General features: G+C 39.7%; 2 protein-coding genes across 2 annotated transcripts in view; one reads left to right on the forward strand and one right to left on the reverse strand.

The window, feature by feature from the left end:
• The window catches only part of TG (thyroglobulin), a 169,069-nt gene that overhangs the window by 107,820 nt on the left and 35,739 nt on the right, over positions 1-25,510 (forward strand). The window lies entirely within an intron of this gene.
• SLA (Src like adaptor) lies at positions 1,092-23,536 on the reverse strand. Its single transcript, XM_085319638.1, has 8 exons — positions 23,450-23,536; positions 18,556-18,649; positions 12,485-12,584; positions 8,728-8,814; positions 7,069-7,172; positions 5,591-5,722; positions 3,606-3,738; positions 1,092-2,628 (listed from the first exon to the last, which is right to left on the reverse strand). The coding sequence occupies exons 2-8, from the start codon at positions 18,614-18,616 to the stop codon at positions 2,409-2,411; spliced, it is 837 nt and encodes a 278-aa protein (XP_085175764.1). The 5' UTR covers positions 18,617-18,649; positions 23,450-23,536; the 3' UTR covers positions 1,092-2,408.

Genomic DNA, 25,510 nt, shown 5'->3' on the forward strand with positions numbered 1-25,510 from the left:
TGAAGCACAGGAAGTTCCACCTGACCGTGAGGGGGAATTTCTTCCCTGTGAGAGTGACGGAGCACTGGCACAGGTTGCCCAGAGAGGTTGTGGAGTCTCCKTCTCTGGAGATCTTCAAGGCYYGCCTGGRTGCAACCCTGTCYRMCATGCTCTAGGTGMCCCTGCTGAGCRGGGAGGTTGGAGTAGATGATCTCCAGAGGTCCCTTCCAGCCTTACTGATTCTATGATTCTCTGATTGTGTTACTGGCACTTGTAAAATAATGGGCACGTGCATTTTGGTGGTAAGACTGACACTTTCAGTCGCATAGCTGCAGAGAAATTGTAACGTACAGCTTTAGAGARCTAGTGGACATTCCTGCTAGATATATATCCAGACATGTATTTAGGCTCTAGGTAGACACAACTGCTGCAGAGGATTACAGGAGGTCCTAATCTTATAATTCTATTTCATTTCTAGCCAAAAAAAATCTATTTAAAATTTGTCTTCRTCAAAACATGTCATATCCCCTTTCTATAGAAACTGTCCTAAGTGTTGTCTAGTTGCTTTGGCTTTGGGGTTCTGCTGTGATATTCTGACAGAGATATGTTCTAGTAGTATCGTTGCAAGACTGTTTATAATAGTTTCCTGCATGCTTGGCTTTTGATTTTCTAAAGACAAAACAAAGTTCCGATAAAGCTAAGTAACTATTGGATCATTTTAATGAATAAATACAAGTCATGATTTTGAAATCTGTAATGCTCTGCATATATATTTCATTGGTTAAAATGTAATCACCATAATAACATATTAACAATCAGTAGCAACAATTAGATTATACAAACACCTGAGTTCMTTTTGCTTCGTTGTGTTCAATGTTTGTGCGCCAAATTACGTTCCCACTTTAAAGTTCCAAACTATGTTTAAGCAGGCTGTGAACTGATTTAAACTCTGAATTCCATTGCTAGTGTAAATGATCTGTTATAAGATCTAAAAAGCACACAGATTTGTGCTAAGAGGTATTTACAGGAAATACATATAGGTATGTACATATATATGKGTGGGGTTTGTGCATATGTGTGTACATATATATATATACATATATAAACCCAATGTATATGTCTCTACACTTATTACTCTAATCTGTGCAAACCTTTTTCTGGATCAAAAAGATCTCCATTCAGGTACATATTCTGCAGCATTTTACACTCCTGGATGTGAGTGACTACTTGATTTAGAAGGCAATTGCAAATCGAGTTCAAAGCACCATGCTATCTGCTTCTTTATAGATTGGTGAGTGATACAGACATATCAAAAATGCTCTGATCTGTGAAACTTAAGGCAATCAATTTTCAAATCATTAAAGCAATTTAGTGAAACGTCTTGTTGCTATTTGACATAACTCGTTTCAGACAAGAAATGCAGAAAACTCTAATATCCACTGTTGCTAATTTACTCTATAGTTTAGTTATTAAAAAAGCTGATATTAATATAAATATTACACATAAATATTGTGTGTCTTCAGGAGGTGAGATTAAAATCTGATCTTCTACAGATAAAAGATTGCACCTTGGCRGTTAGGCATGATATTACCACTTTTTACATTTCCCTTAAAAAAAGCCTTCTGTTCTCTGGATAACTGCTAGACTATGAGCAGCAGAGTTCTGCCCTTGGAAATGGCAGTACTCTTGCCTCACAGCTAAACACTCTTCTCGGTGAGTTAAGCCCGTTAGTAGGTTTTGGACCTCTTCAATACAGCTGGCCGCTACCAGCAGCACAATTACAAGTCACTTGAAAAAACAGTGATTTTATTTTATTTCCCCTTCTCCCTCCAAGAAGATAAAAATGGCAATATAGACTTGATATCATGAGATCTTGCTTGGTTGTCAGATATTAAATATTTTCTTGGGTTTATCGAGAACTTTCATTTTCAATGGTACTGCATCAGAAAATGATTCTGTATTGAGAATAAAGAAACTCCACTTCTCAGTGTGARGAGCTGCTGTGATGGTGGTATTCAGTCCTGTGGATAATACCAGAGTAAAACTTAATTTAAGGTTTTAAGTTCTAGCTAGTCCTTCCTGATACGGTCGCCTGTGTACAGTGGTGGACATCATCCTTACTGAAGAGTCCTAGCTTCATTTTCTCTTTTCTAAGAGTCTCTGTTCATCTTGCTTGCAAACAGGTTCTAATTTCAGGTGCACTGGGTTCATTTCCAGCCTATATTTGGCTGAGATGACCCTAAAAAAGGTCTCTGGTCAACATTCAGAAGAGGAAATGCATAAGCGCAGCCAGCATTTGATCTTCAGCTGGTATGCTTGTGTCTCAGCTGTCAAGGACGGTAGGACCACAGGATGTGCTGAGTTTTTTCTAGCCCTTCAGTTCTTTTTTTTCTTTTCTTTTCTTTTTTTTTTTTTGAATGATTTTAGGTTCAATCTTCATAGTATGTAGGTGGCAAGTGAAAAGTACTCTTACGTTTGCTTCCTGTGTATATAAGAGACTGGGTTTTCTTGTTTCTGGCACTTGCAAAAGAAGAGCTGTCATCCCCTGCTAAGGAGAGGTAGGAAGCRATACTTTCCCTTAGGCCATAGCTGAGACAAGAATCATCTAGTGCTGCCAGCGTGCTCTCGGTATCTTCGGTCATCTCCAGCCTTTAAAAGAACAAACATTGCTTAATATTTCAATTACTTAACCTGAGCATATTACTGTTATATTAACAATTACTAAATGGGACACGGTTAATTTTGTTATATAAAAAATTCCTGGCTCATAAATCACCATATACTTTTATCTCTCAGTGATTTTTCCAAACCACAAGTACAACTGTACTTTCCAAATATTTTTTGTGCATCTGAAAAAGGAAATAACATCCATATACTTTCTTTTTTTTTCTCTCTGTCTTCTCAACCTGTAGGAAAAATAGCTTCAGTACTATGCAAAATTTTCGTACATTTGTAAGGAAATGAATATGCTTTGTGAAAGAAGAGTAAGCAGTTAATGGATGCAAGCTTACACTTCAGAAACAAGAGGTGCTTGTATTTCTGATGTTAGTTGTTTCACCCAGTTTCTGGAAGTTGTCTTATTTTCTRTAGTTGCAGTCATGATATCTCATAAATTTTGAACTGGACTGCATTAAGGGAGAGAGAGATTTATGCTGAGACAGTGTATTCATTACACCTGTGCAACTCTGGAGGTGGGTGGCCATCATCTGAACAAGCTGGAGCCATTGCACACTAGTATAGCATTAGTGGTGGATCTGACTGCAGGACTTACKGCCTGCCTCGTAGTCTTGCCCCTTGATGGAGTCTTTCCCTGTGGACCCCGGAGTCTCARTTGAACTGCTGTGTGCCCACAATCTTAGCTGGATAGCAGAAATAATATAAGTATACTTCTTTCAAAATTAGAGCACTGAGATTTTCAGGTCACTGGAGAGCTGGACACCCTAACTCTTACAAGTTAAAATGGTATCAACAGCTTTGAAGTTTAGACTTGGCTTTACAACTGGTTTTAAAGCAGTTAAAACTGCTTKGAGAAGCAAATGGCTGTTTCTCCTCTGTTGTAAGTGCAAGCGCAGAGGAAACTGGGAGGAAAAAAAGTTGGGTTTGATGGTGTGCATTGCATGTGGTACCTGTGTATGCTTCTCCAGTTGAAGTTTTTGTTCCGCATCACCACGGGAGGAACTTGGCTCATAACTCCGTTGTTGTTAGTGCACTGGGTGAGACAAGGTGTTGTAAGGACACAGCAGAGACCATCAGCAACTTCTGAACAGGGAAATAACCACACAGAAAGTTAAGCCTTACCCATCGTTATCCATTGTTTTTCTTCCTGGGTTACGCTCTAATAAGCACAGATGTAGTCAATAAAAAGAGTGTCCTCAGCTTGGACAGCTAGGACATAGGATCATTTTTTTTTTTCCTTTCCTCATTCCTGTGCCCCTTAATTTAACATGAGTTATATCTCCCACAGTACAAGTGAGGAACTGAGATGTAGAGAGAGAGAGATTAAGTGGCTTGCCTCGAGTCTAGGAGGAAGTTTGTGATAGAGCAGGGACTTAAACCCAAGTTTCCTGAGTCCTTAGTGAGTTCTGCTTTTGCTTTCCATGCTCTCAAYCATGCAAACAGAGTACAAAATAGATGCAACCACTCAGAGTGGACTGTATGTGCAGCTATTTTGCTGCCACTTTACACTGCATATATTCTACTGCACAACGAGAGAATGTCACTGTGGAATGCTGATGTTTTATACTTGACGTTGATTTATTTCAGAGTAAAATTCGGGGGCAGGAGGAGAGAGGAATCTTGCTACATCTGCTCTTACTTTTACAACATTCAAGTGAAAATATTGTTAATTTTCTTAAGTCTCTTTTCAGAATTGTAAAGCTTTATTATTCTTTTCTTTTGATGTAGAGAAAAGGAAAAAAAAGAAAAAAAAAGAAAAATGTCCTATCCAAATTTTCACTCCTCTATTTCCATCACTAGATTTAACTTTCTTTTTATCTCCTCGCATAACATGCATGTTTCGAAAGTAATTTTTTCCCCCCAGTTTCTCAGAGTGTTCTTTGGCTAACAGGTTATTTCATTTACTGATGAAATATGCAAATATGGTGGCTTTACAATTTTTAAGTTACAGAGTACTTGTCACTAATTAAAGCACAGAACCCACTGTTTTCTTTTAACTTTTATGCAATAAGCTTACTGCAGTCCTCCTTCCTCTTTCATTTTTAAAATTTCCTTGKTTTCATGATCTCTAATTGCAACCACTTATTTGTGGGGTTTGCCAAATCATCTTAGATTATACTTCTATAAATCTGAAAGATTGTCATTAAAGCAGGTGTCACCCACTGGACTGCTATYAGTATAAATGATATCTGAATCTAGCTTTGAGCTAACAGCTTTGAATCCCTTGAGCTAAATTCCACTGATAAACCCTATCCTTACTAATTAAAATAATAAGAAATAAACTAACAAAATGTCTGAGAATTATTTGCTGCAGATATGGTTATGTGACATAGTGGTCCGCATAGGCGACCAATCATGGTTGCAGAGCCTGATTTTGTGTGTCGTGCTGCTCTCTGTCTGCCTTTAGGGTAAATAGATGGCAGATACGTAAACAACGGGAGTCAGAAATTGGACTCTGGCCCTGAGGCCCAGAAACGCAACTTGTATTCATACGGCATAACTTTATTTGTACACCTGATCTTTGAAGTTAGCTGTGCTCTGAGAGAGGGAACGGGATGTCCCTGACCTGTGCTGCTGCCCAAAATCTACTTGAACGTTGTCTAGGGAAGTGTTGGTTGGTTTGGGTCAAAATAATGCTAGGGAACAGGTCTGACAACGTGGCCGTTCGGGCACGCGCTGCAGCGTGCAGTATCAGCATGGCCTATCTTGTTATTTAGCTGAGTTCTTGGGCTGATTTCAGTTGTACTGTTGGGGTAGAATATTTGTGATCAGGGTCAAAAATGAAGTCAGAGAAATAAAACGAAAGGTATTTCCATTACTTGTTCTGTGGTATAGTCTCAGATACAGTCAATAATTTGTGTTGTAGACATCTGATATATAGTTGTACAGTTGCTTATGGAAAATATATGTATTCTGCAGTTGCAATTGCTTTTACCTGAGTAGTGATTCACAAGGTCTTCAAGGCACTGGAAGGTTTGCCGTGGAGAGATGTAATACCAGTTGTTTGGAAGGCGGAAGATCCTGTAATGTTTCACTTGCCTGTGCCGCACTGACAACGAATATAATCCTGCAGAAACAGGAGAGCTATGTTGCATCAAAGTTAGACTCTAATTCTAGATAGATAACAGTGGCCAAAACCAGTGTATCTTTAAGATGTGGTGCCATGTTCCAAAAGATCCCAGAAATATCTGAACAAACTAAATGGCCATCCTAATTTATATACTTCAGGTATAATGGAGGGAACCAAGGGTCCAAGGTCAGGGCCTTGGATAGGGATTATTATTATTGTTATTATTATTATTGGTATCTATTCCTTTATTCTTGCTGATTTTTTTTTTGCAAGGTTGTAAGGGATCTAGGCCTTTACAGAGTTGTTTGCGTTCCTCTGAAGAGAAGGATTAGACTCATCTGCTGGGGTCTCATGTAATCAGCTCCCGATAACACAGTTGCTGATACCTGATAATGCAATTCTGGCAGGAGCTGACACCCTGGATTTTCCTGTTTCCTTGCTTTTCCAAAATGATCATGCATCAAGGATTGAACTGAGTCTAAATTTCTTTGAATTTAATAAAGGCATTACTTGAAACTCATTGGCTCATGGTATACAAGAGATTGGAGTAGATGATTTAGGATTCCCTTCTAACTGCAATTCCATGAAATTAGGATGCATTAGGGTGCTTCTGGAAAAGGGAAGGTATCATAGAGTGCAATGGGAGATGTTCTCTGGCCAGACAGCCTGGCCAATCGAAGAGAATGGAAGTGTGAAGTATCACAAGTATAATTCAGTAGCAACGTAATTACATGAGAATTGTTTTAGCTTAGGCTCAAAGGTTTTGATATATTGGCAAAGAGTATATGTGAGTGTGTGTGTTTTGGGCTGGCAAATCAGTTTGCCCACCCCACATCTAGTTTAATAAAATGATGGGAAAAACAATAAAAAGAAAAATAAAAAAACTTTTTTTTTTTTTTTTTTTAAATAAATAAAAGAACCACCTGCTTACATGGGAAATGCACTTATCAGCCACCTCCACTGCTTTGTGTGTATTTTATACATCTTCAGCCAATCTTTTGTGGACGGAGGCAGAGCTACGACTCTTCCTCCATTTGAAAAGCCTCACTGCCTAATAAACTTTGCATGCGACAGAAGAAAATAATAATGTTTAAACAACCAGGTCTTGTTTGTGCTGATGCCCATGGAACTTTCCATGGCCATCACTAACCTCATTTCCAGCACCGCTCGTTGTGTAGGTGACTGATGAAGACCAGCATGCTGTACTTGGGTGACTTTGACATCTCACTGTATTCACTTTATATTTTTGAACTGATGCATATGAAATGGGATGGGGGGGAATTATGAGTTGCAAAAGCGTTAATGCCTGAGATCAAGAGGGAAAAAAATCATGCTTTTCTCACCTTTCCTAGTTTCACTCTCTCTGATCATGAAGGAGCCGACTTTGGTGTTGGGAAGCTGTAGAAGTTCCTCTGCTTTTTCTCTTCCCAATCCTTCAAACAACCAGCTGTGAAGCAGGAAAAAACAAATTCTGAAATTTGGACACCATTGAAACRGAGAGCAGCATGTGGTCCTGAAAGTGCAGTACTAGCCAGGAAAGTGACTGCAAAAATAACACTGTGGCTTTCTGTAGTTATTCTCTCAACTATTTCCAGCATGATTCCTCAGTTTATGGAGAAAATCATGCTCTCCTTTTTCATGTGTGGGTTTTCATTTTTTTTTTTTTTTTTTGAGGCAAAGAGGAGGAGAAGAATGGATAAAGTTTGGGCTTATTACAGGAGACAAAACTTTCCAAGCTGCCTTGATTTGAGTTGTTGAAGACATGTCCATATTACATATGGATGGAATATCTATGGCAGTAGAGATCCGTGAGCTAGCTCCCAGAGAGCTGCTTTGTCTGGATTGATGTGATATGGTCTCAAGATACCAGCCTGAGACCCAGAAGATGATGATTCGAGAGCGTGGCATTGAGTCGGTTTGGGAGGCATCGCAGAGTTGGCTAAAACATCTGCATCTAGTGTGTTAAACCAGGCGTACTGAAAGTCTGCTACTGMCAAATATAGTCTTTGAGATGAAACATGGACTTTTTGTCATGTTAACCACTTTTATTAACCCAGACTTAAAATGCAGTCGTTCTRCTTATTCTAGGCCGCAATGTAGTCTTCTAGGTTGATTAGTTATGGGATAAGGCAAAATTAGCCCTATTGATTCTCTTCATAACTTTAGTAAATTGCTATATTTTGGCCCAGTTAGTGAGTAATGATGTAACTGAGCTTGCTGTGCTGATGTTGGAGTTACTGGCACTTTAAAATGAAGATGTTCTTRTGTGTTTGATCCAGTCTACCATCAGCAAAATGATCAGGGCTGAGTCTTGGGAAAATTTCACCCAGTAGGTTTACCATATCTGTGCCCCGCATTTGGAAAACATCTCTGTTGCTGGTGGGCATAGAAGCATATTAAAATTAAAGCACTTGCRTAAATCCCACAGAAGTTCACAGTTCCTATGCTTAAAATGAAACAGATATTAAAAACCTTTCCCAGAAAGGTTCTAAGTGTGTGCTTTAATGTTTTTCCTGACTGATGTCTAGGGCAACAACAACCTCTGAACCTTCCTCAACTCTTCCAGCATGAGAGTTTACACTCTTAAATGATTTAGTTTTGTTCTATTTGGTCTTTTCTTCTTTTWAAAAAAATAGGTTTAATTTATTCTTCGTAAATAGGTTCTCTTTGTCAGAGTTTTAAAATTAGAGATCAGCCCAAGAAGTGAAAGTATTTTAAATATTTTACATGACATTAGAGAGCTTCTTTTTGACATTTCTAGGCATTTAAAACTAGATTTTTTTTCCCTTTCAAGTATATATGTGTGTGTGCATGTATCTTTTAAATATATATGTGGATTTTGTGTTCTCCTATTTCAAGGGAACTGAAGTGTGGATACTTATCGCTATTACCAGTTATAATTTCTGTCTGGTTACTATTAGCATTGTTTTGATTATTACAATAAATAACCAGGGAAATATATGTACATCAGGTTGGAAGGCCAGAGGAAAGCATGCACTTACCCATGGTAAACTTTTGCTACATATTTTCCTGGAATATAATTTTCTCTCCCTGTTGTGAGGGAATGRACTCTCCACCAGCCTCCTTCACTGTGTGAAAGCAAGAAAATGGATATTATAATATGTGGCTTCAGAGTTTGCCCTCATTTTAGAGTTAAGACATACAAGTTAGCCTATAACCTTCTGAGTGTGTCTTGAATCTGTGTATTTGGAGATGAACCCAAGTTTGTTTCATTTAGCAAAGTTTCTTTTCTCATTAGGATTATATTTGGATGCAGAAATAAGCTATATTTGTTCCGTTTAAATGGTGTAAGTAGTAAAATATCTTTCTGTAGTTATAAGAGGAAAGATAAATACTCCAGTGGTTAAACCGTGCTGTGCTCTGTCTTCCCACAGCCAGACTACTACTAGTACCCAAGATAGCTAGTGTACATTTCAGCGTGCAGCACCTAGACAGCACCGTAGTGACTCCTCTAATGTCAAGGAAGAGATGCTCAGAAAATGAACACTATCTGCCTGGTAATATACTTTCAATCTAATGGAACTAATGTGCTCTTTCCCTTGTCTTCAATGAGTTGCTGCACAGACTCCAATAAAGAAAAAAGACTCGAAAAAAGAAAAGGCCTCATGAGTTGAAATAAGGTGACTAGACGCTTTTTCTTTTTTTCCTTAGTAGTCGGAACCTAAGACCTGTGATATTGAGTATTGGATTTAGCTTCTGAGTGTCTTGGAAGACCACAGGAATAAGAATTTTCACAGGGATGCCACAAACCATTAAATGATTAATGGAAGGCATTAGGGCAGTGTTGAACTATGATGACTGATGGGTTTTCTCCACCTCTTCCTTTAAGAGTATGAATGCAAATAATAGTGTCTTGTGTTTGAATCTCCACAGAAAAAGCATTCATATAAATGCTCCCAGATAATCCCCAGACTGCAGACCAGATTCTCAGAGTATATCAAAACAGCTAAGTTGAAAACAGTTAAKTTATACTGTGAGTGTTATACCAGCTGGGGCCATGGTTCAGAAGGGGTGTGCTGAGGGAAAAATGCTCTTAGCAGTTTGGTTCTGGAAAATTAAGGGCACAAYGAGATTTATGTGTGGGTTTCCAGTACACATGAAATAATCTATAAGAAGTTTAAGTGCTTTCTTTTTCCCCACATCTGTCCTGGACAGAAGCAGGAATTCTAAGAACAAAAAATACCTGAAAAACTTAGCTTGCCCCCTCCCTTCAAACTGTAATATTTCTAAACCTGAAAAACTCCTGTACTGAGTAAAAAATTAAAACCAGCACATCCATTCRAGGCTAAGAGCCACAGAAACACGTAGGCTTGGAGGTCATCTCGTGTAACCCCCTACTAGTTCCAATTAGATCCAGTTGTTCCTCTAGTCATGAGCAGTGCCTGACAAGTGTAGAGGTTAAGAAACCGGAGCAAAACCACTTATACAATTCTGCAAACTTGCAGCAGTCAAAATATACCTGGGAATAGTGGTATATTCTGTATAGACTGCACATGTTATGTTGCTGGCATGATTTATGGATGTGATTGTCACCAGTACCTTAAGCTTGCAAGAAAATGTATGGTGTGAGCAGTATTCCTTGAAAACTGCAATTCACTACAAATTTGGTAGAAGGCTAAAAATCTACAGTTATAAGATGAGGACATGCTGCCTGCTAATATTGGGCTCTTCAGGGTACTTCCCAGTCACATATACTCCAATCATAACTGCTGTGCTGTTCTTTTYGTCCTCTACGATTTGTTCCCTTCAGTGACTTGAGAAATATTATACCTAGAGCTCGCGTGCAGTAGGAGTCTTTATGCAAAAAAGTTGCTGTTAACTTCAGTGCATATTCCAGCAGGCAGTAGTAGTACAGGCCCTTCATTTAGGACAAACCATGCCTATGCATAACACACTGGAGTGTCTTTTCTTTGCATAAGCTGATTGAAAGCAGGAAGAGGAAAGTTCCATTAAGGCTTACTTTGGCCCTCCTTTACTGTCRGGAGAAGCGCTTGATGCTGTACAACAGATAAACATGATAAAAACTGCTGTTGCAAAAACCTAGTTCTTTCAGAATAAGTTGTATGTGCAGTAGATCATACTATATAGTATGCATATAATGTACAATGAATTTAATTCCCACTGATATGGTCCCACTGATACATCCCAGACATACGTACTTACATGGTTTTATGAGGGCCTTTAGCTGGTGAAGGTTGGGATATGGGTTTTGAGCTGGAGTTCCCATGCTAATGCAGTTATTGTACAATGTCTWTGCATTGCACAAACTGTACCATGGTTTAAATGTCTGGATGTTACCAATGAAGAATTCCCCTGATTAAGGGAAGTGCTCCATCAGCAAAAAGTTCAGCTAGTAGTACTGTCAGAGTCTTGTGAGCTGTAGGTTGAGGGAGGCAGTGAGGACACACTGTCAGCAGAACATGAGTGCAAGTCCTGGTCCATATAGGCCGGCACCTTGTTGCTGGCAATGGTCATACCAGGTCATAATGGCCTTGGGAAGAGCCTGAGAATTCATCAGGAGTCTGTGGGGCTTCTCTTGAGTACTCTTGTCCTCCAGCCATTTGAAGCTCTGAGACTCCCTGGTTAGATAACTTTCCTGTGAATTTAGAAACCCTCAAGTGTTTTTCTCTGCTATGTGTCTGGCCTCCCCTTGAGTCCGTCTGATCTACCAAAACTGCAAAAATGAAATATCTCATTTCTGTTTAAGCTGTGCAAACACTACCCATGAGGTTGACTGTATTGCTACAAGTTGTGCATAGACCAGAGWTGCTGTCTTAATTTTTTTCAAGGAGAGTGCTTGTTCCTATGTGTGGCAGTATTTACATTATGCTTATGGTCAGGCTGAACTGATATTCTTAAGATTACTTCCTTCTGGAGCTCATAAAAGTTTTTGGTGGAACTGATTGGGAAATCTTTGAGAAAGTGTTCATTCTTGCTCCTTCCACTCTCCCTGTCTGCCCCCCCTCCCCCCCCCCCAAAAAATGCAGACTCATTTAATAATAAAAAAGGGAAGAGGCAATCCTATTTTTTTTTCTTTTTAATTAGGGAGATGTCTTAAAGAGCTGATAACAAGGGAGTTGTTTGGGAGAAACGATGAGAGAGAAGGAGATATGCCCATGCCATGCGCGCACACACACACGCACACAGCTGATGCAGGGAAACTCAGAATCATTTTCCTTTTCTACTTGACTCAGACTTGCCCTTGGTCTATGTTTTTTTGCTAAAATTGAGGGATACTTTCTCAAAGTCATTTTTCAAAGCAGAATTCTTGTTTGTTTCCTAATTTTGAGAAGAATCTGAATCCACCTTCTAAAATCGTGTCTCAGGGGAATTCCAGGATCAAAGAAGAATCTGTAATCTCAGATCCTTAAGCTCATGGGATATTTATAACATGGCTAAATATCTTTCTTTGCAGACTCTGAACTCAGTTCATTTTGCTTAAATACTCAAAATCCTGTACAAAACTGAAGCATTCTCATGCATGCTCTTAYAGACTTCATCCACAGGGTGTAGCAAGGCTTTTAGGAGCCTTTCATTGATTTTTATACCTAGACCATCTCTTGGCTCAAGCATAGGGACTGTTGTGTGCCTTCAGCTGCCATGGAGAGTTTGGAGACTGAAATGAAGCAYTTTGTTCAAGAGAAATAAAATTCACAGCATTCACCTGGGGCCAGATGCATAAAGTGTAGTCTCACATGAGTTATAACAAAACATAATTTAAAAATTGAATCAACTTACTCTGATAGCACACGTAGTTTTTCTCCTACATGAAATATAGGTTGGCTTATRTCTGCTGAGGGATAATCATAGAGGACAGCAAGGAAATCACTCTCCTGACCTGTTAAAGAAGAAATAAAAGACACTTAAAAATGGTAATGTTTTCAAGTATATTTTTGTTTTATTGGTTGCATTTTATATAGTAGGTCATATGTGAAAAAAGTGCCAGTCTGTAAACTTCACAAGCCTTTATCTTTGTAAGAAGAGGGTAAAGATACTAAAAATTTTTTAAAAAAGGCTTTTGATTAATTGGAAGTATATAATTATACATTTCTTTTCTAATAATTACCGTATTTAAAGAACACAGTCTAAAACTGGCAAAATGGGTTCATATACCTAGTATTAGGAAGTAACCCAGTCTGATTAATACCGCTGCCTAAGTGTCTTCAGCTACAGTACTGATGCTTTGCATTTAAGAAAAGGAAGATGTATGTTGAAAAATGTCAATGATTTTAAATGATGGAATGATTCAAAGATATTAAAGTAGTTTAGGTTAAGSGCAAGGAGAGAGAGGTCATTATTGCTTGTTATTGTCCATTTCCCATCAGCTTTGTAAATAAGCTTAATGAACAGCCAGTGACTTTTGCTCTCCACACTTATATGGAAACTGTCCTGGAGATGGCACATGATGCACCTTAGCTTCATTTCCAGAAGAAAGGTAAAATGAATTTATACACCACTGCAGTTTGGAGAGGTGGGGCCTTTTAGATCGGCTGAGCATTGAATAGAAATTAAAGCTTTAGTGAGAATTCAGCTGCCAAATATTCTTGCTGATCAAGAATTCCTCAGATAAATATCACTGGTGGGGCCATGCTTTTGGTGGGAATCATATTTCAATATATTTATTAAAAGGTGTATCGTAATTCCTGGAGAAAATGTATATGACTGACAAATAGCCAATACTCCAAATGTACTCCTCTGAGGTGTGARTACACGTCCAAAATTTGCTCTGTCTGGTTTTGTGATGAGGCCCTGYATCCTGATCATGGACATAACAGATTAATGCACTGAGTACATGCTGCTGAATGTCCACCCTGGTTATCTCTTTAATTGCAGACCTCTCAAGGTTTTGGGTATGCCCTGATACAGAAAAGTGTAACTTGCGGTGAATTGAAGAGTGGAGCTTCACTCCACGTGGTGTGGAGCTATCTGCAGCCCTCAGCAGGGACCTGAGGGTAAAGTCCCATGTTTGGAGCTTGCAACCCTGCATAGGACATGTGTTAACTCACTTGGATGCCTTCTTGAGAGGTGGAGGGTGCTTGAACACTTCATAGACCACATCCTGTCCAAAGTGTACCACTTTGGACGAGACAGGAACTATGAAGCACTCAGGAGTTTCTCATTTGCTGGAAAACTGCAGAAACTGCTCAGAGATGGGAGGTTCACAACACACAGTGCTGGCTGTTTTGAGCTCTTTAGCAGAACTTCTGGCAAGAGGGATCATGTTAAACRCTGCCTAAGTTCCTTGCCGGATGTGGATCCCAATCCGCTACMTGCGGTACCACCATCTACCAGCACAAGAGAGGACAGTGCTTTCCATGTACAGCAGGAGCAGGAACACCATGCCGTTTGCTACCCCGTCATGTCATACCCCGTACCGGTGCTTTTGCAGTGGTTGTCAGCAGTGTTTGTCCACTCAGTGCACCTCAACATGTGCAAAAATAGAAATGACTTCAGGGGAGTAGAGAAAGACATTACCGGGGTAGACAGGCACGCATCTGTACCTTAGTAGGTTTGTTTGTTTAATATAGATTCCTCTTCAGATTCTCTTTTTTTTAATTATTTTTTTTTCATGAAATCTAGGAACACCATCCAGAATGAAGGCTGATATTGGGCCTATGTTTTCAGCCTCGGTGTCTTACGGCCTTGCAGATAACAMACGTTGATTTATTGATAATGATGGAAGGCTGAAGGAAACATGCAAGCATGCAGAACAGAAATATTGTCTGCATGACAGGAGGATAATGTACATTATCATTAGGACTTACAGCAGTCCTAACGATAATGTAAGCAATAAGGAAAATATCTCACTTCCATGGTTTGAAAGAATTGAAAAGCTAATCTCTCATGTTAATTTTGGGTAGTGGTTTGTTCTTATGATATAGAGATTGGAAATAAACAGTGCAGTGGGTGACTTTACATGATTATATTCAAAATGGCTGTACGTATATTTAGTTTGCTAGCCCTTGCTCACAGATCTAGCCCTGCAACACAGCCAGCAACCATCCTTATGGATGCATAGATGTGTAGAGGCTGGAGCTGACATGGGTTAGGTTGTCGGTGTGGGTTTAATATTAGCATTTTCAGGATTTTCGCAGTTGTTTAGTATCACTCAGTTAAGCAGGACCTGTCCAGTACCTATGTATTGTTCAGTCAACTGCCATGATTAGTCTACTGTAACCTATTATATAATTAGTTCAACTAGATTGAAGAAATTCTGTGTAGAATGTGGCTTTGATTGCTTTCCTGTTATGYACTAAAAATTAAGAAACATCTCTGTCTGTGAAACGGCCTAGTACCAAGGGGTTATGAGGCCTAAGTAATGGTGCTGAATGGTTTTCAACAAAGTAAAATCTTTTCCTGGGACTACAAGAAATAAATGGCAGAAAGTGCATTATGAAGGACCTGCTGAGAAAAGATGAAGTGCCATTCCCTAAGTTCTCATTGCAAATTGTTCTATGTGGAACACCATTTCCTCACATAGATTTAGCTTAGTGAAAATGGCTTTAGCAATGCTTAAAAAAAAAAAAAAAAAAACTTAGACTGTTATATAAAAATTGTTCTGTTTCCATGCTGAGAGAGTGGAAAACAAATGCTTTTCTGCCCTCCTTCCTTGCTTTACACTGTGGTTTGCATTTCGTTATGCACTGAAGGSTACGTGACTTTTTCTCTGCTTGGGAGGATCCATAGTTACTTTGCTTACACTTTCATCTTTATTTTTGTTTTTGTTTCAATTTTGCACATTAATTTATAGTTCTGAAAGGGAGAGAATTAATTGTAATGTTGGCTGCCACATCCATGCAAGTGTTACCTCTGAAAATGTGTGTACTTAGAGAGAAAATAAAGGGCTTTTGTACTACCCAAAACCTTTCAAACTTCCCACTTCACAAACAGCAAGACTTCATTTTAATTGGCATTTAAATGAAGCTTTACTGATGTTTTGCTCACATAAAAAGCCTGGCCACACTCTAAAACTTCGTGAAAAACTCAGACTATCTCCTTTCAGGTGCTGAAGCTTCAAAACAGGGACTAAATAAATTGCCCTCTTTCTCCACATCTAAATCTCAGAGTGATCTGATAGGTTTGATCTGATGAGCACCTTGCACGTTTAGGTAGTTTTTAAAAAAGAAAGAGAAGGAAAAAAAAGACAAAAAAGAGACTGAAATACTATTGATGCAACCTCTCCTCTGCAGTTTGAGTGTGTAGGTTACCTCTAAAATGGAACAGCTCAAAAGTAAGTGTGGAAAAATCTAAGTACAGTTATTTCCACTGAATCAGATTTTTTTTTAGGAGTGAAAGCTGAACATGAAATACAGGCTAGTTTCAGGTACCCACATCCCTGGATGCCTTGCAAGGYGTGAGGTTGAACGTTGCATGCATCAAATGACTCATTTAGAGGCCAGAYATGGCCTGTGAAGCCCTGGTAGAGGTGGGGGGAGACCGTGGGCTGAGCACCCAAATCCAGCCCGGGCTGCGCGTTGCTCTCAAGGAACAAGCCGGGCACCGCCGTGGATCCTGGCTGGGCTGGGAGCGAGCAGCCTGCCCGCAGCTCAGCTCCCTGCACTGTTTTCTAGCCAAAGTACTTTTCGTTTCTTGCGTGGCGTGTCCCGGGGAGGAAACGGAGGGCGGCTGTGCGTGTCTGGGAGGGCCGCTGTGCCGCAGCCCTAAGGTGTGGCTGCAGCGTAGGGCTGATGCACCCAAATTAGATCTGAAGTACCCATTTCAGGGACTGAGAGTTATGCAGGTGCAGCCGCGTGCAGCTCGGGAAGGACTAACCCTGACTCGAGGTCCCAAGGGAGGAAAGAGGAGTGGGAGGGCTTACGACTCCTGATAACCCCTCGCTTCTGTAGCTACCCCGTTGTCTGTACCTAAATTAGGTCAGGGATGCCCATGCTGGGTGCTCGCAGTTGCAGCACTGTCATATTTGGACCCCAAGTGCCTCCTGGGGAAATGAAGCTAGTGCACTGTTCCCTTTATCAGGACCACGCTTAGTGCGCTAGAGGTAAGAGGAAGCACCAGGCTGTGTATTCAGTGCAGCTCTTGGGCAGCACGAAAGGCTTATCAGGATCGGACAATTAAACGCGTTCGTACCGCAGATCTAGCAGGCAGAGTGCTGTTAATCTGCTTTCCTCTTTCCTTTTGTATCTTCTTTCTTTGCCTTTCTGTTGCAGCTTTTCACGTAATTCTGTCACTGCTTCTCTGTCACATTGAAATGAGCCAGGATAAAACCTGCTTTTACCGATAACTGTCGGGAACACTGTAAGTCTGTGGATTGGGTCCTGTAGCTGACTTAGAGCAAAGGTGGATGTTCCTGGGCTTTTGATGTTTGGCAATGTGACAACATGAGTTTGATCTGCTCAGGAAGGCAAATAGTTACAAACTCATTGGCTTAACCCTGTTACATACTTTTAGTACCATGTTCCTTTTCAAATAGCTATTTTCACTAGATTTGGATGACCGTATCGATGATTGTATTCCTGAATTTAATTAAGCAACRATTAAACTGTGACGAAAGATGCCGATGGACTAAGAGTTAAACACGAAAGCGTTAAGTAAACATTTAAATTTGCCCTCAGGTGTTTGAATATAGGTGTCCAGTACAATTTTAGCTGTKCAGGAGTGTCTGGGACATCCCTGTGGCCCAGGCAGAGCTGCTGGTTTTCCTRTGGGAGCTTTGTTCCCTTCTGGAGTGGCATCTGGAGGCCAAGCAGCTTTCCCCTGCGCCCCMGCTCATCGTAAGGTCCCACTTTGAGCAGAAGCATACTTCTGTTTTGATGACTATGATATTTGTGATAGCGTTTCTGGGAAAATCAACATGGGCACGCTTCTTGCAAATAAATAAATGGGTGGTTCGTGTTATGCCTCCGAGCAGCCATTAACAATATTCAGTCTGTGCCCYAGTCTGGGACTGTCCTTGGTGATGCTAGAAGTGGGGCTGGATTTCCTTCCAGCACGAGCAAAACTAAACTGTTTTCCTATCCTCTTGAAAGACAGCAGCATAACTGGACTATCTTTCATGGAAAAATCCAAGATTTTGATTAAAATCTCACCCCTTCTCCCCAGCTCTCTCCCCCAGATTTCTGTTCTATACTTTTGGGGAATCATTTAGTGTTGCTCTTGTATCAGAGGACTGTCACTGAACTACGGCTGTGCTTACTCTCCACCTACTCACTTGCAGTTCAGCGTAGCAGGTCAATGAATTTTTTCCCTTTCCACTCAGACTCATGATCTCTACCAGACCACGGGGGTCTTGCAAGCTGATTTTCACATGTGTGGGTGCATAGGACAGACRTGTTAGATCCTCTTTTGTTAGCTTGAGTTTGTGAAGTGTGATGTCTTCTATAACCTTTATTGATAACTCTAGTAACACGGAAAGTTGGCTGCATACTGGTATAAATGCAAGTGTCTGACAGTGGACATCAGGATCAGTGTAATCAAAACGTCATTAAGGTCATTAACCTTAAAACTGAGCAAAATCAAAATGCAAGAACAAGTTTGTATAAAATATTAAGTGGAAATACATCRAAATACAGTATTTCTGTTTCTGAAGTAGGTCAGTGCTTTCTGAAGTGGAAGGAAATGTCTTACAAGGGGTACTAGCAAGTAATGGTCTTAACATTTRTTTTTTAATTAAAATACTTCTTGGAAAAAGAGCTAGAACATGCCTAAAAATAAACATTGTCCTCCTTCTCCCACAGCAAAGTCACATGCTCGCTTTTTTTACATCAGATGGATGAAGGAAGATTCATACATTAATATACCATATATTTTGAACATCTTTTTCTCTTAGAAGAAATTAAATGCATGCTTACCCATTTGACTCGACACACTTGTTTCTCCTGAGGCTCTTGACGTTTTCATAGTATTTCCCATTGCTCTTTCTAATTCCGTCAAAGCTCTTCAGAACTAAATCAAAGACGACATTGAAAGTAAACTTTAGAATAACACCTGCTGTTGCAAAATGTAAAAAATGACCCAGTTTTGGTGTCTTCAATTTTATGTAGTTTTGCTTTTGAAAGCTCTTGTTTCAAATTCATGTGAGTTTTACATATTTGCTAAACTCTCACCACTTTGGTGCTTTTATCAGGGGAATAGCAGAAAACCACAGCTAGGGAAGTTACTCAGAAGAACATTATGTAGTAAAAGTTTCCATTACCAGTGCCCCAGCACAATAGGAAGTCACAGCAAAGCCGTGCCTGAACAGTCATTTTATACACAAAAAGTTCTTCTCAACATTTGGAGTTCTGAGGCTACAAAGAAATTAGTTAGGCTGACAAATCTGTTTTTCAGCTTTGCGCGTATTTTGTTGTCTTACTGCTGAATACTAAGAATGTTGTTCGGTGGTTTTCCTCTGATGTAGTTGGGAACTCAGAGAATGTGAGCAATGTCTAAAGGAAGGTAACACCTTGCCTCAAAAGGTGTTTGATCTCACAGTGCTTTTACTGCAGCAAGCCAGCAGTCCAATTTCTCSAGGATCAGTTTTGGCTGATGTGCAAGAAACACTGCACTAGGCAATCATGGAACTAATAATTTGGCAGGGAGTGTTCCTTCTTATGGCTTTACTTCCTAATCTGCTCTTCCTAATTCTCCCTGACAGGCAGCAGAGAGTAAAACCCTTCTGATGTAAAAGGTAGCTCATGCTGTGGTGTATTTTCAGAGGCGGAAATGAATAAGCTGTACCTGTTCAAAATTGTACATTAAAGCAAAATAATGCGATGCCATTAGCTAATAGCTGATAATTTATAAAAGTGTWTTCCTGGTAGCTGCCCTGAGAAAATGGCAGCAGATACTCTAGCAGTATTGTATGAGTATTTACAAAACTCTGTGAACTCTGATACAATCTACATCTCTCAGTCTTTTTCAGCTTAGGTATTTCAAAGCTGATTACTGCCATTTGGATGTTCCTCTTTATTTATAACAGGCCACCCTGACARCATGAATCTGTGTGCTAACTTCAGCAGTTTGGCTGCAGTCATTGAGACTCTGTTACAGAATTGTTCTTTGGAATAAGATTGTCAAAACTGAACTCATGCAAAATACTGTAAACTTTCTACGTCTTACAGCAAGCTTGGTGAGATGTCCTACAGAATAAAATATAGTTCAAGAGAAAGAGAATTCATCTCTTAGCACTAATTTTCTTGCATTTTCTTACAAATGGTAATGCAAACTTCAGTTTTACTCCACTTCATCTAAYTTTCGTGCTCCCTAGTTCTGGTCATAAAGGCTCTTATCTAAAAGTCTCTATTCTACTGGCACATTATCTTTTTTCACTATTTATATTCAGGAACTAGCTTGTGACACATATGTAGGGTGCAGTTACTTCTGACAAGAGACAGAACTCAGCTTTCACAAAATTCTGTCTTTGTCTAATATAAAAAGTTTAGAAGCATTATAAAAATTAACCTTAAATTTAAATAAGCTGTTTAGATATTCATTTATAAATGAAAGGGTCTCTCCTGTTAGAAAATATCAAATCATTCTCCTTTTAAATGCACTTAAGTTTCTATTTTTCACTTCTGCAATATTTTCCCCAGTTGTATCCCACCAAGAATAAGAAGTACAGGAATATTGCAGCAAATACTTTGGCTACTGCTGTTATAGATAGTCATGGCTAATATTTAAATTAGCCAGCAAAATTTCTTGGACACGGCAATAGAGATCTCTCTACAGAGCCTAAAAGGTCAGCGCCACACACGCAAAACAACAWCAATGAAACACCCAAAACTCAGGCAACTCTGCCTGGGAGATTGGGCCATCTTACTGGTGATCAGAAAATGTGGCAGAACATTGCTAAGGGTTTTTCTCCTACTCTTGAGATACAGTGGATCCAGTTTTTGAGTGCCTCCCAGTCACTTTGGAAARTGAGACGTAGGGTTTATACATGGTGGAAAAACTTCTGAAAAATCCGCGTTGCGCCCGCAAACTTTTAAAAGAACGGCACGTTTGAGCAAGGTACCTTCGTTCCTCTAGATGGTATTCAGGTGTCTAAACCCTCAGCGTTGCTTTAAAAATACACGAAGTGTTTTTGAATGTTTGCTTATACACACTTTGGAATTAAATGGCTTGCTGTAGAGTTCAGAAGGATTAAGTGCTGGAAAACAGGCACGTRCCTACCTAAATGCGTGTTTTTGCAGAGCACATGCAAAATTAGTCTGGCAAATTCCTGCCATAGAAATTGCTGCTTTATATGATCTTTTTCTCCTAGTAAGACCTCTGAAGTSAAAAGGAGTGAGCACTGTGCGGCCCAGTGCTATTATTTTAAAGGCGGAAGAATCTGATTTACGGAAAACAAAAATGCTATAAATGACTTACAGTAATAGTGAAGATCAATGCCATTTTGGGCTTTGATGTCACTCGTGTGACAGTTTTGTGCCTCATAACATTTTCCATGCTAAGTTTAATGCCAYGTATTACAATTGATGGCGTAAAATCTCGAAGGTGGCAAAGACCTCCAGAAGTTGCCTGGTCTCGGGGCAGAAGTTTTCAGTAAGAAATAAGGGAATGGAAAGCTTTGACTGCTGCTGTTGATTCACCTATCCAAAATGATCAAAAGGAAAATGGCAGACGTCAGACCTAGTTTCCTCACCAAAGACGTTTGTCGTTACGCGTTTGGGCACAGTAATGGTGCCTACAGTCCAGTCAAAGATAGCGGAGTGAATGCTGTGAGGTACAGCTCTTCTCCCAGATGCCGAAAATGGGACGGAAACGGCAGAAATAGGAAGTTTTGTTTGAGGGGACACAGAAGACTCCTTCCAATTCCTCCTTGGCAATAATATATCACTGCTTTAGGGTAACAGTATATGGATTACTGTTACGATTCTAGCAATATTAGAATATAATGCACATTCCTCTTAAGTTCTTGCTACAATTTGCAGTTTAAGTAGTTGGTGCTTGTAAGGGTATTGGCAGCACGACACAAATTCATTGCATCATTATATGACAATCTGTATGGTGATTTTCTTGAATTTTGAGATAACCTGCAAAAATAGATTTACAGGAAACTGTAGAGCATCTTGTGGCTGAGCAGTTTTTTTTTTTTTTTTTTTTTTTGGTCATTTAAGTATTTAGCAAAACAACAACAGCTTTATAGATGATGTTCTTTTAGAAGTGGAGAATGTATTCCAAGCATTGCATCTTGCTTAAACTTGGTGCCAGGAGTTTGGGAGGCGAGTAGGGGTTGCAYCCCTCTGCTGTGCAAGCAGATGGTTGTGCCAGAGCCAAACCAAACGGATTACTTGTGATGATCGGCTCTAAGCTTACCTTGTCTTAGGGACCCAAAATCGTGCGCGAAGGGGTGCAGCTGCTGTTTCGCGTCAGAGGAGTCACTGCGTTGAAGGGCTGCAGCCAAGCACAGCCCTACCTGCAGGTGTGAGCGTGGCCTTTCCCGCTCAGAGGCCACCTCCTCAGGCTGGCGTGAAAATTTGAATTTAACCATTAAGATTACGTTTTGAGTCTTCCCAGCTCTAAGCCTTTTTCCCCTCCCCTTTCCATTTGTGCGTGTGCTGTTTGAAAGCGGGTCGCTCTAGCCGTAAATGGAGAACTAGTGGGTTTTGGTGATCTTTGTTTTTAATGATTTTTGCTTCCAAAAGAAAGGCAAGAAAATGTCTAAAGCCCCGGTCCTGCCTCATGTGCTGTGTATCAGTGGTAGAGCTTTTGGCAGGTGTGAACCCATCACCTCTCAAGACTGGAATCTCACTGACCTAAATTGTGGGTCCTGAAACCCTGTGGTACAATTTTACACCTTCCGTTCCTACATACAGAACATGTAGCAATAGTTTCCTCTCGCAGAATCTGTTCTTTCAGAAAATGCACTTCTGGAGCATTTAAATGGCATAATACGTAGGGAAATTCCATTGCTTTGTAAGAACTTTTTCAAAGTTATCTTCAAAATGATTGAGAACTAGTAAATATAAATAAAATATAAGTAAAAATAAAAGGGCAAAATAAGAACCTGAATAAACCTATTCTGCAAAGAATACTAGATAGTGAAATTAGGAAATCTCTAATGCATCATATGTCATACAATATCTCATTTTTGTTGCCTGATATTAACATGTGTACTTTCAAAGTCTTCAAATTTAATTCTCAGTAAGGTTCACAGGTAATGCAGCTGTCCCTTTTAGCCTGGAAATTAAAAGCTTCAGCAGCCTGTTATTTATTTATTTGGGGAAAAAAGGCAGCTTAGTTTTCACAAACTGTATTTTTTTTCCCCATGAATTTACTTTGAATTCCATATTAATCACAACGTACACGCTTTCAGCTTTTAGGCACTGGTATCCTTGCACCCAGAAAGGACAAAGCAATCTTGTAATCAGGCGAATTCAGAGGCATGCAGAATCTAAGTACTACGAAACAGCACAGAAATACCACATTATGCAAACTTCTAACACTCTGAGTAAAAAGTCCACCACGCTGTCTGTGGCATTTCTCGTGTCTTGGGTTATGGGGAACTGCAGGTTTGCTTCAGCACAAGGTCCTGTGCATCTCCCTTAAGTAGAAACACTTGACTTCTTGTCCCTTTCGTTTGGCATTAGACCTTACAAGAAGGACCTAGGCAAGCTTTTCTATTCCTGCCTTTCTACCTCCCTACTTTAAATACGCAGCCTGAATTTGGTAGTTGTTAATGGAATAAAACTCCCATGTATAGAAATAAGAATATTTGTTTCAGTATGCAGATAATCTAAAATGTATAAGAGCAATGATTACCTTCAAATGCTAGGCATGGTATTCCAGGTGCAGTATTTCTCCAGAAGAGCGGTAGTCATAATGCAGCCCGCATGCTGCCAGCAAGGTTTGGCTGATCGGGCCGAGGAGCAGCCGGGCGAATGAGTGTGTTGTGAAGTTCACGCTGTCATGTAGAGCAGCATTTGCCAAACAGGCCACACACTTCCTCTCTGAGAAATAAGGAAGGCTCAAAGCGTTTGCAACAGATGAGGTTCCTGTTGCAAGTGACTGCTTGACACTATCTATGGACTGAGGAAAATAAAGAAGTTCTAACCATTTTGCATCAGGGTTGGTTTGATCAAATATAAAAATTGAGCAAAATAACCTGTGTTTTACACCAGTTACACAGAAAAGTCTTTTCTCTCTCTCAGTTTTATTTTTCCAGTAAAGTATAGTCCCCAAATGTTTTGTTTTATGTAATTTTGCTAGTTTTTCTGGCAGGTGAGGAGAGGTACAAAACTCTTTCAATTTTACTAAGCGTGAATGGGAATTCAAGCTTATCTGTATTTTTTACTCTGCACCTCAAAACACGACTGCTTGYAAATAATTCAGTGTTGCATGTTCAGGATCAGTTATGAAAGAAAGTGGATTGATAACCTGTCTATGAAGCCTATTTTCACATCAGTGTTTTGCAAAGCAATAAAGTAGTCACAGGACCTCTATCATCTCAGTGTCTGAGGTGGTAGAAGCAAGATGCTGGCCTGTTAAATTACCTGACCAAAGCCACATAGGAAAACAGCACTGGGGATAAAAATACAGAAACTGAAAGGATTTATGGAAATTTTCTSTTTGCTTTTATGATCAATATGTATTCTGAAAAAAATTGTGCAAGTCACTTTATAAAAATAAATAAATAAATAAAACACAACAACAAGCTGACTTCACACCAGAATAGCTGTGAGTGGATGTTCAATGCAATGAGCAATGTAACGTAAAATAATGTGTTTGCTGATGAAAGACTAAAAGTTGACAAGTGTGGGAGCTGTTGTACAAGAGCTATTGGAACCAAGGACTACAATTAAATTCCCAGAGCTGTGGCCAAATTTGAGRTTATGGTACTTAGAGGAAGAATTTTTATATATTTATTTGTAATGTATCAAATATTAGTAAATGAGTTTATAACACAGAGCCAAGACAATGTTGTATCTAGTGCTCTAAGGAGCTGGAAGCAGCGTAATTATCGCCACCAGTTAGACTTTGTTTTTTAGGATGTCACTGTTTTGTGCAAGTGGGATGTGGCACGCACGTTCCCTAACATCATTCACCAAATTAAGGAAAAATGTCTGTTGAGTTACTAAAAGCTCACGTGCTGGGGGATGTTCATACCAAACATGGGAAGATGCAGGGGCAGAACTCTGTGTTTCTGTCCTTCCAGTGCATTCAGCTAATAACTAGTTTTAATTGATAATGTAGTTGAGAAGATAAAATTTGTATCTAAATGGAAGAAAGTTTTGCTGTGAATTCGGTGGGGCTTTATATGTCGTCTTAGAAGTATTCATATCCTGTTATTCAAGTCACTAACCTGACACAGACCCTTAGTGAGTCACTCGAAAGAGGGGTGCATTGCACCTGCAGGGCTGCCTCTGATTATGGCAAAGAAGGATTTGCCTGGGAGAGTGTACAAAAAGGAATTTTACTTTTTCAAAKTGTTATTGTTGGTGGAAGTAAGATATTCTGTTTCCCCATTTTTATCTGGAAATTACAGTTCCAGTAGATTATAGAGAAAGTACCATTTAAATTTCGGTATCCCTTTGCCTTGCTGGACTGACTGCTGGTTCCTTATCTCACTTAGTGCATTAGTGTTTGCCACAAGTCTGCCTTACATGTCACAGAAACTGAGCTGGTCCCAAAGGTTTTTACTCCTCTGTTCTTGCAGGCAGATCATGTCTAAACGATTTGAGAAATGACATTAATATCTTCAGGTATAGCCCTGCAGCCTGGATGTTATGTGAGCTTCATGGCTCTGGAGCAATTGCCATCACGCAGAATTAGACATCTAAGGAAAAGAATTGCAGGACATTGAAGTGCCACTTTGCAAGAAAT

This window comes from Rhea americana, unplaced genomic scaffold (genome assembly GCF_003343005.1).
Source record: "Rhea americana isolate MKP2758 unplaced genomic scaffold, rheAme1 scaffold_0, whole genome shotgun sequence".
Taxonomy (NCBI): domain Eukaryota; kingdom Metazoa; phylum Chordata; class Aves; order Rheiformes; family Rheidae; genus Rhea; species Rhea americana.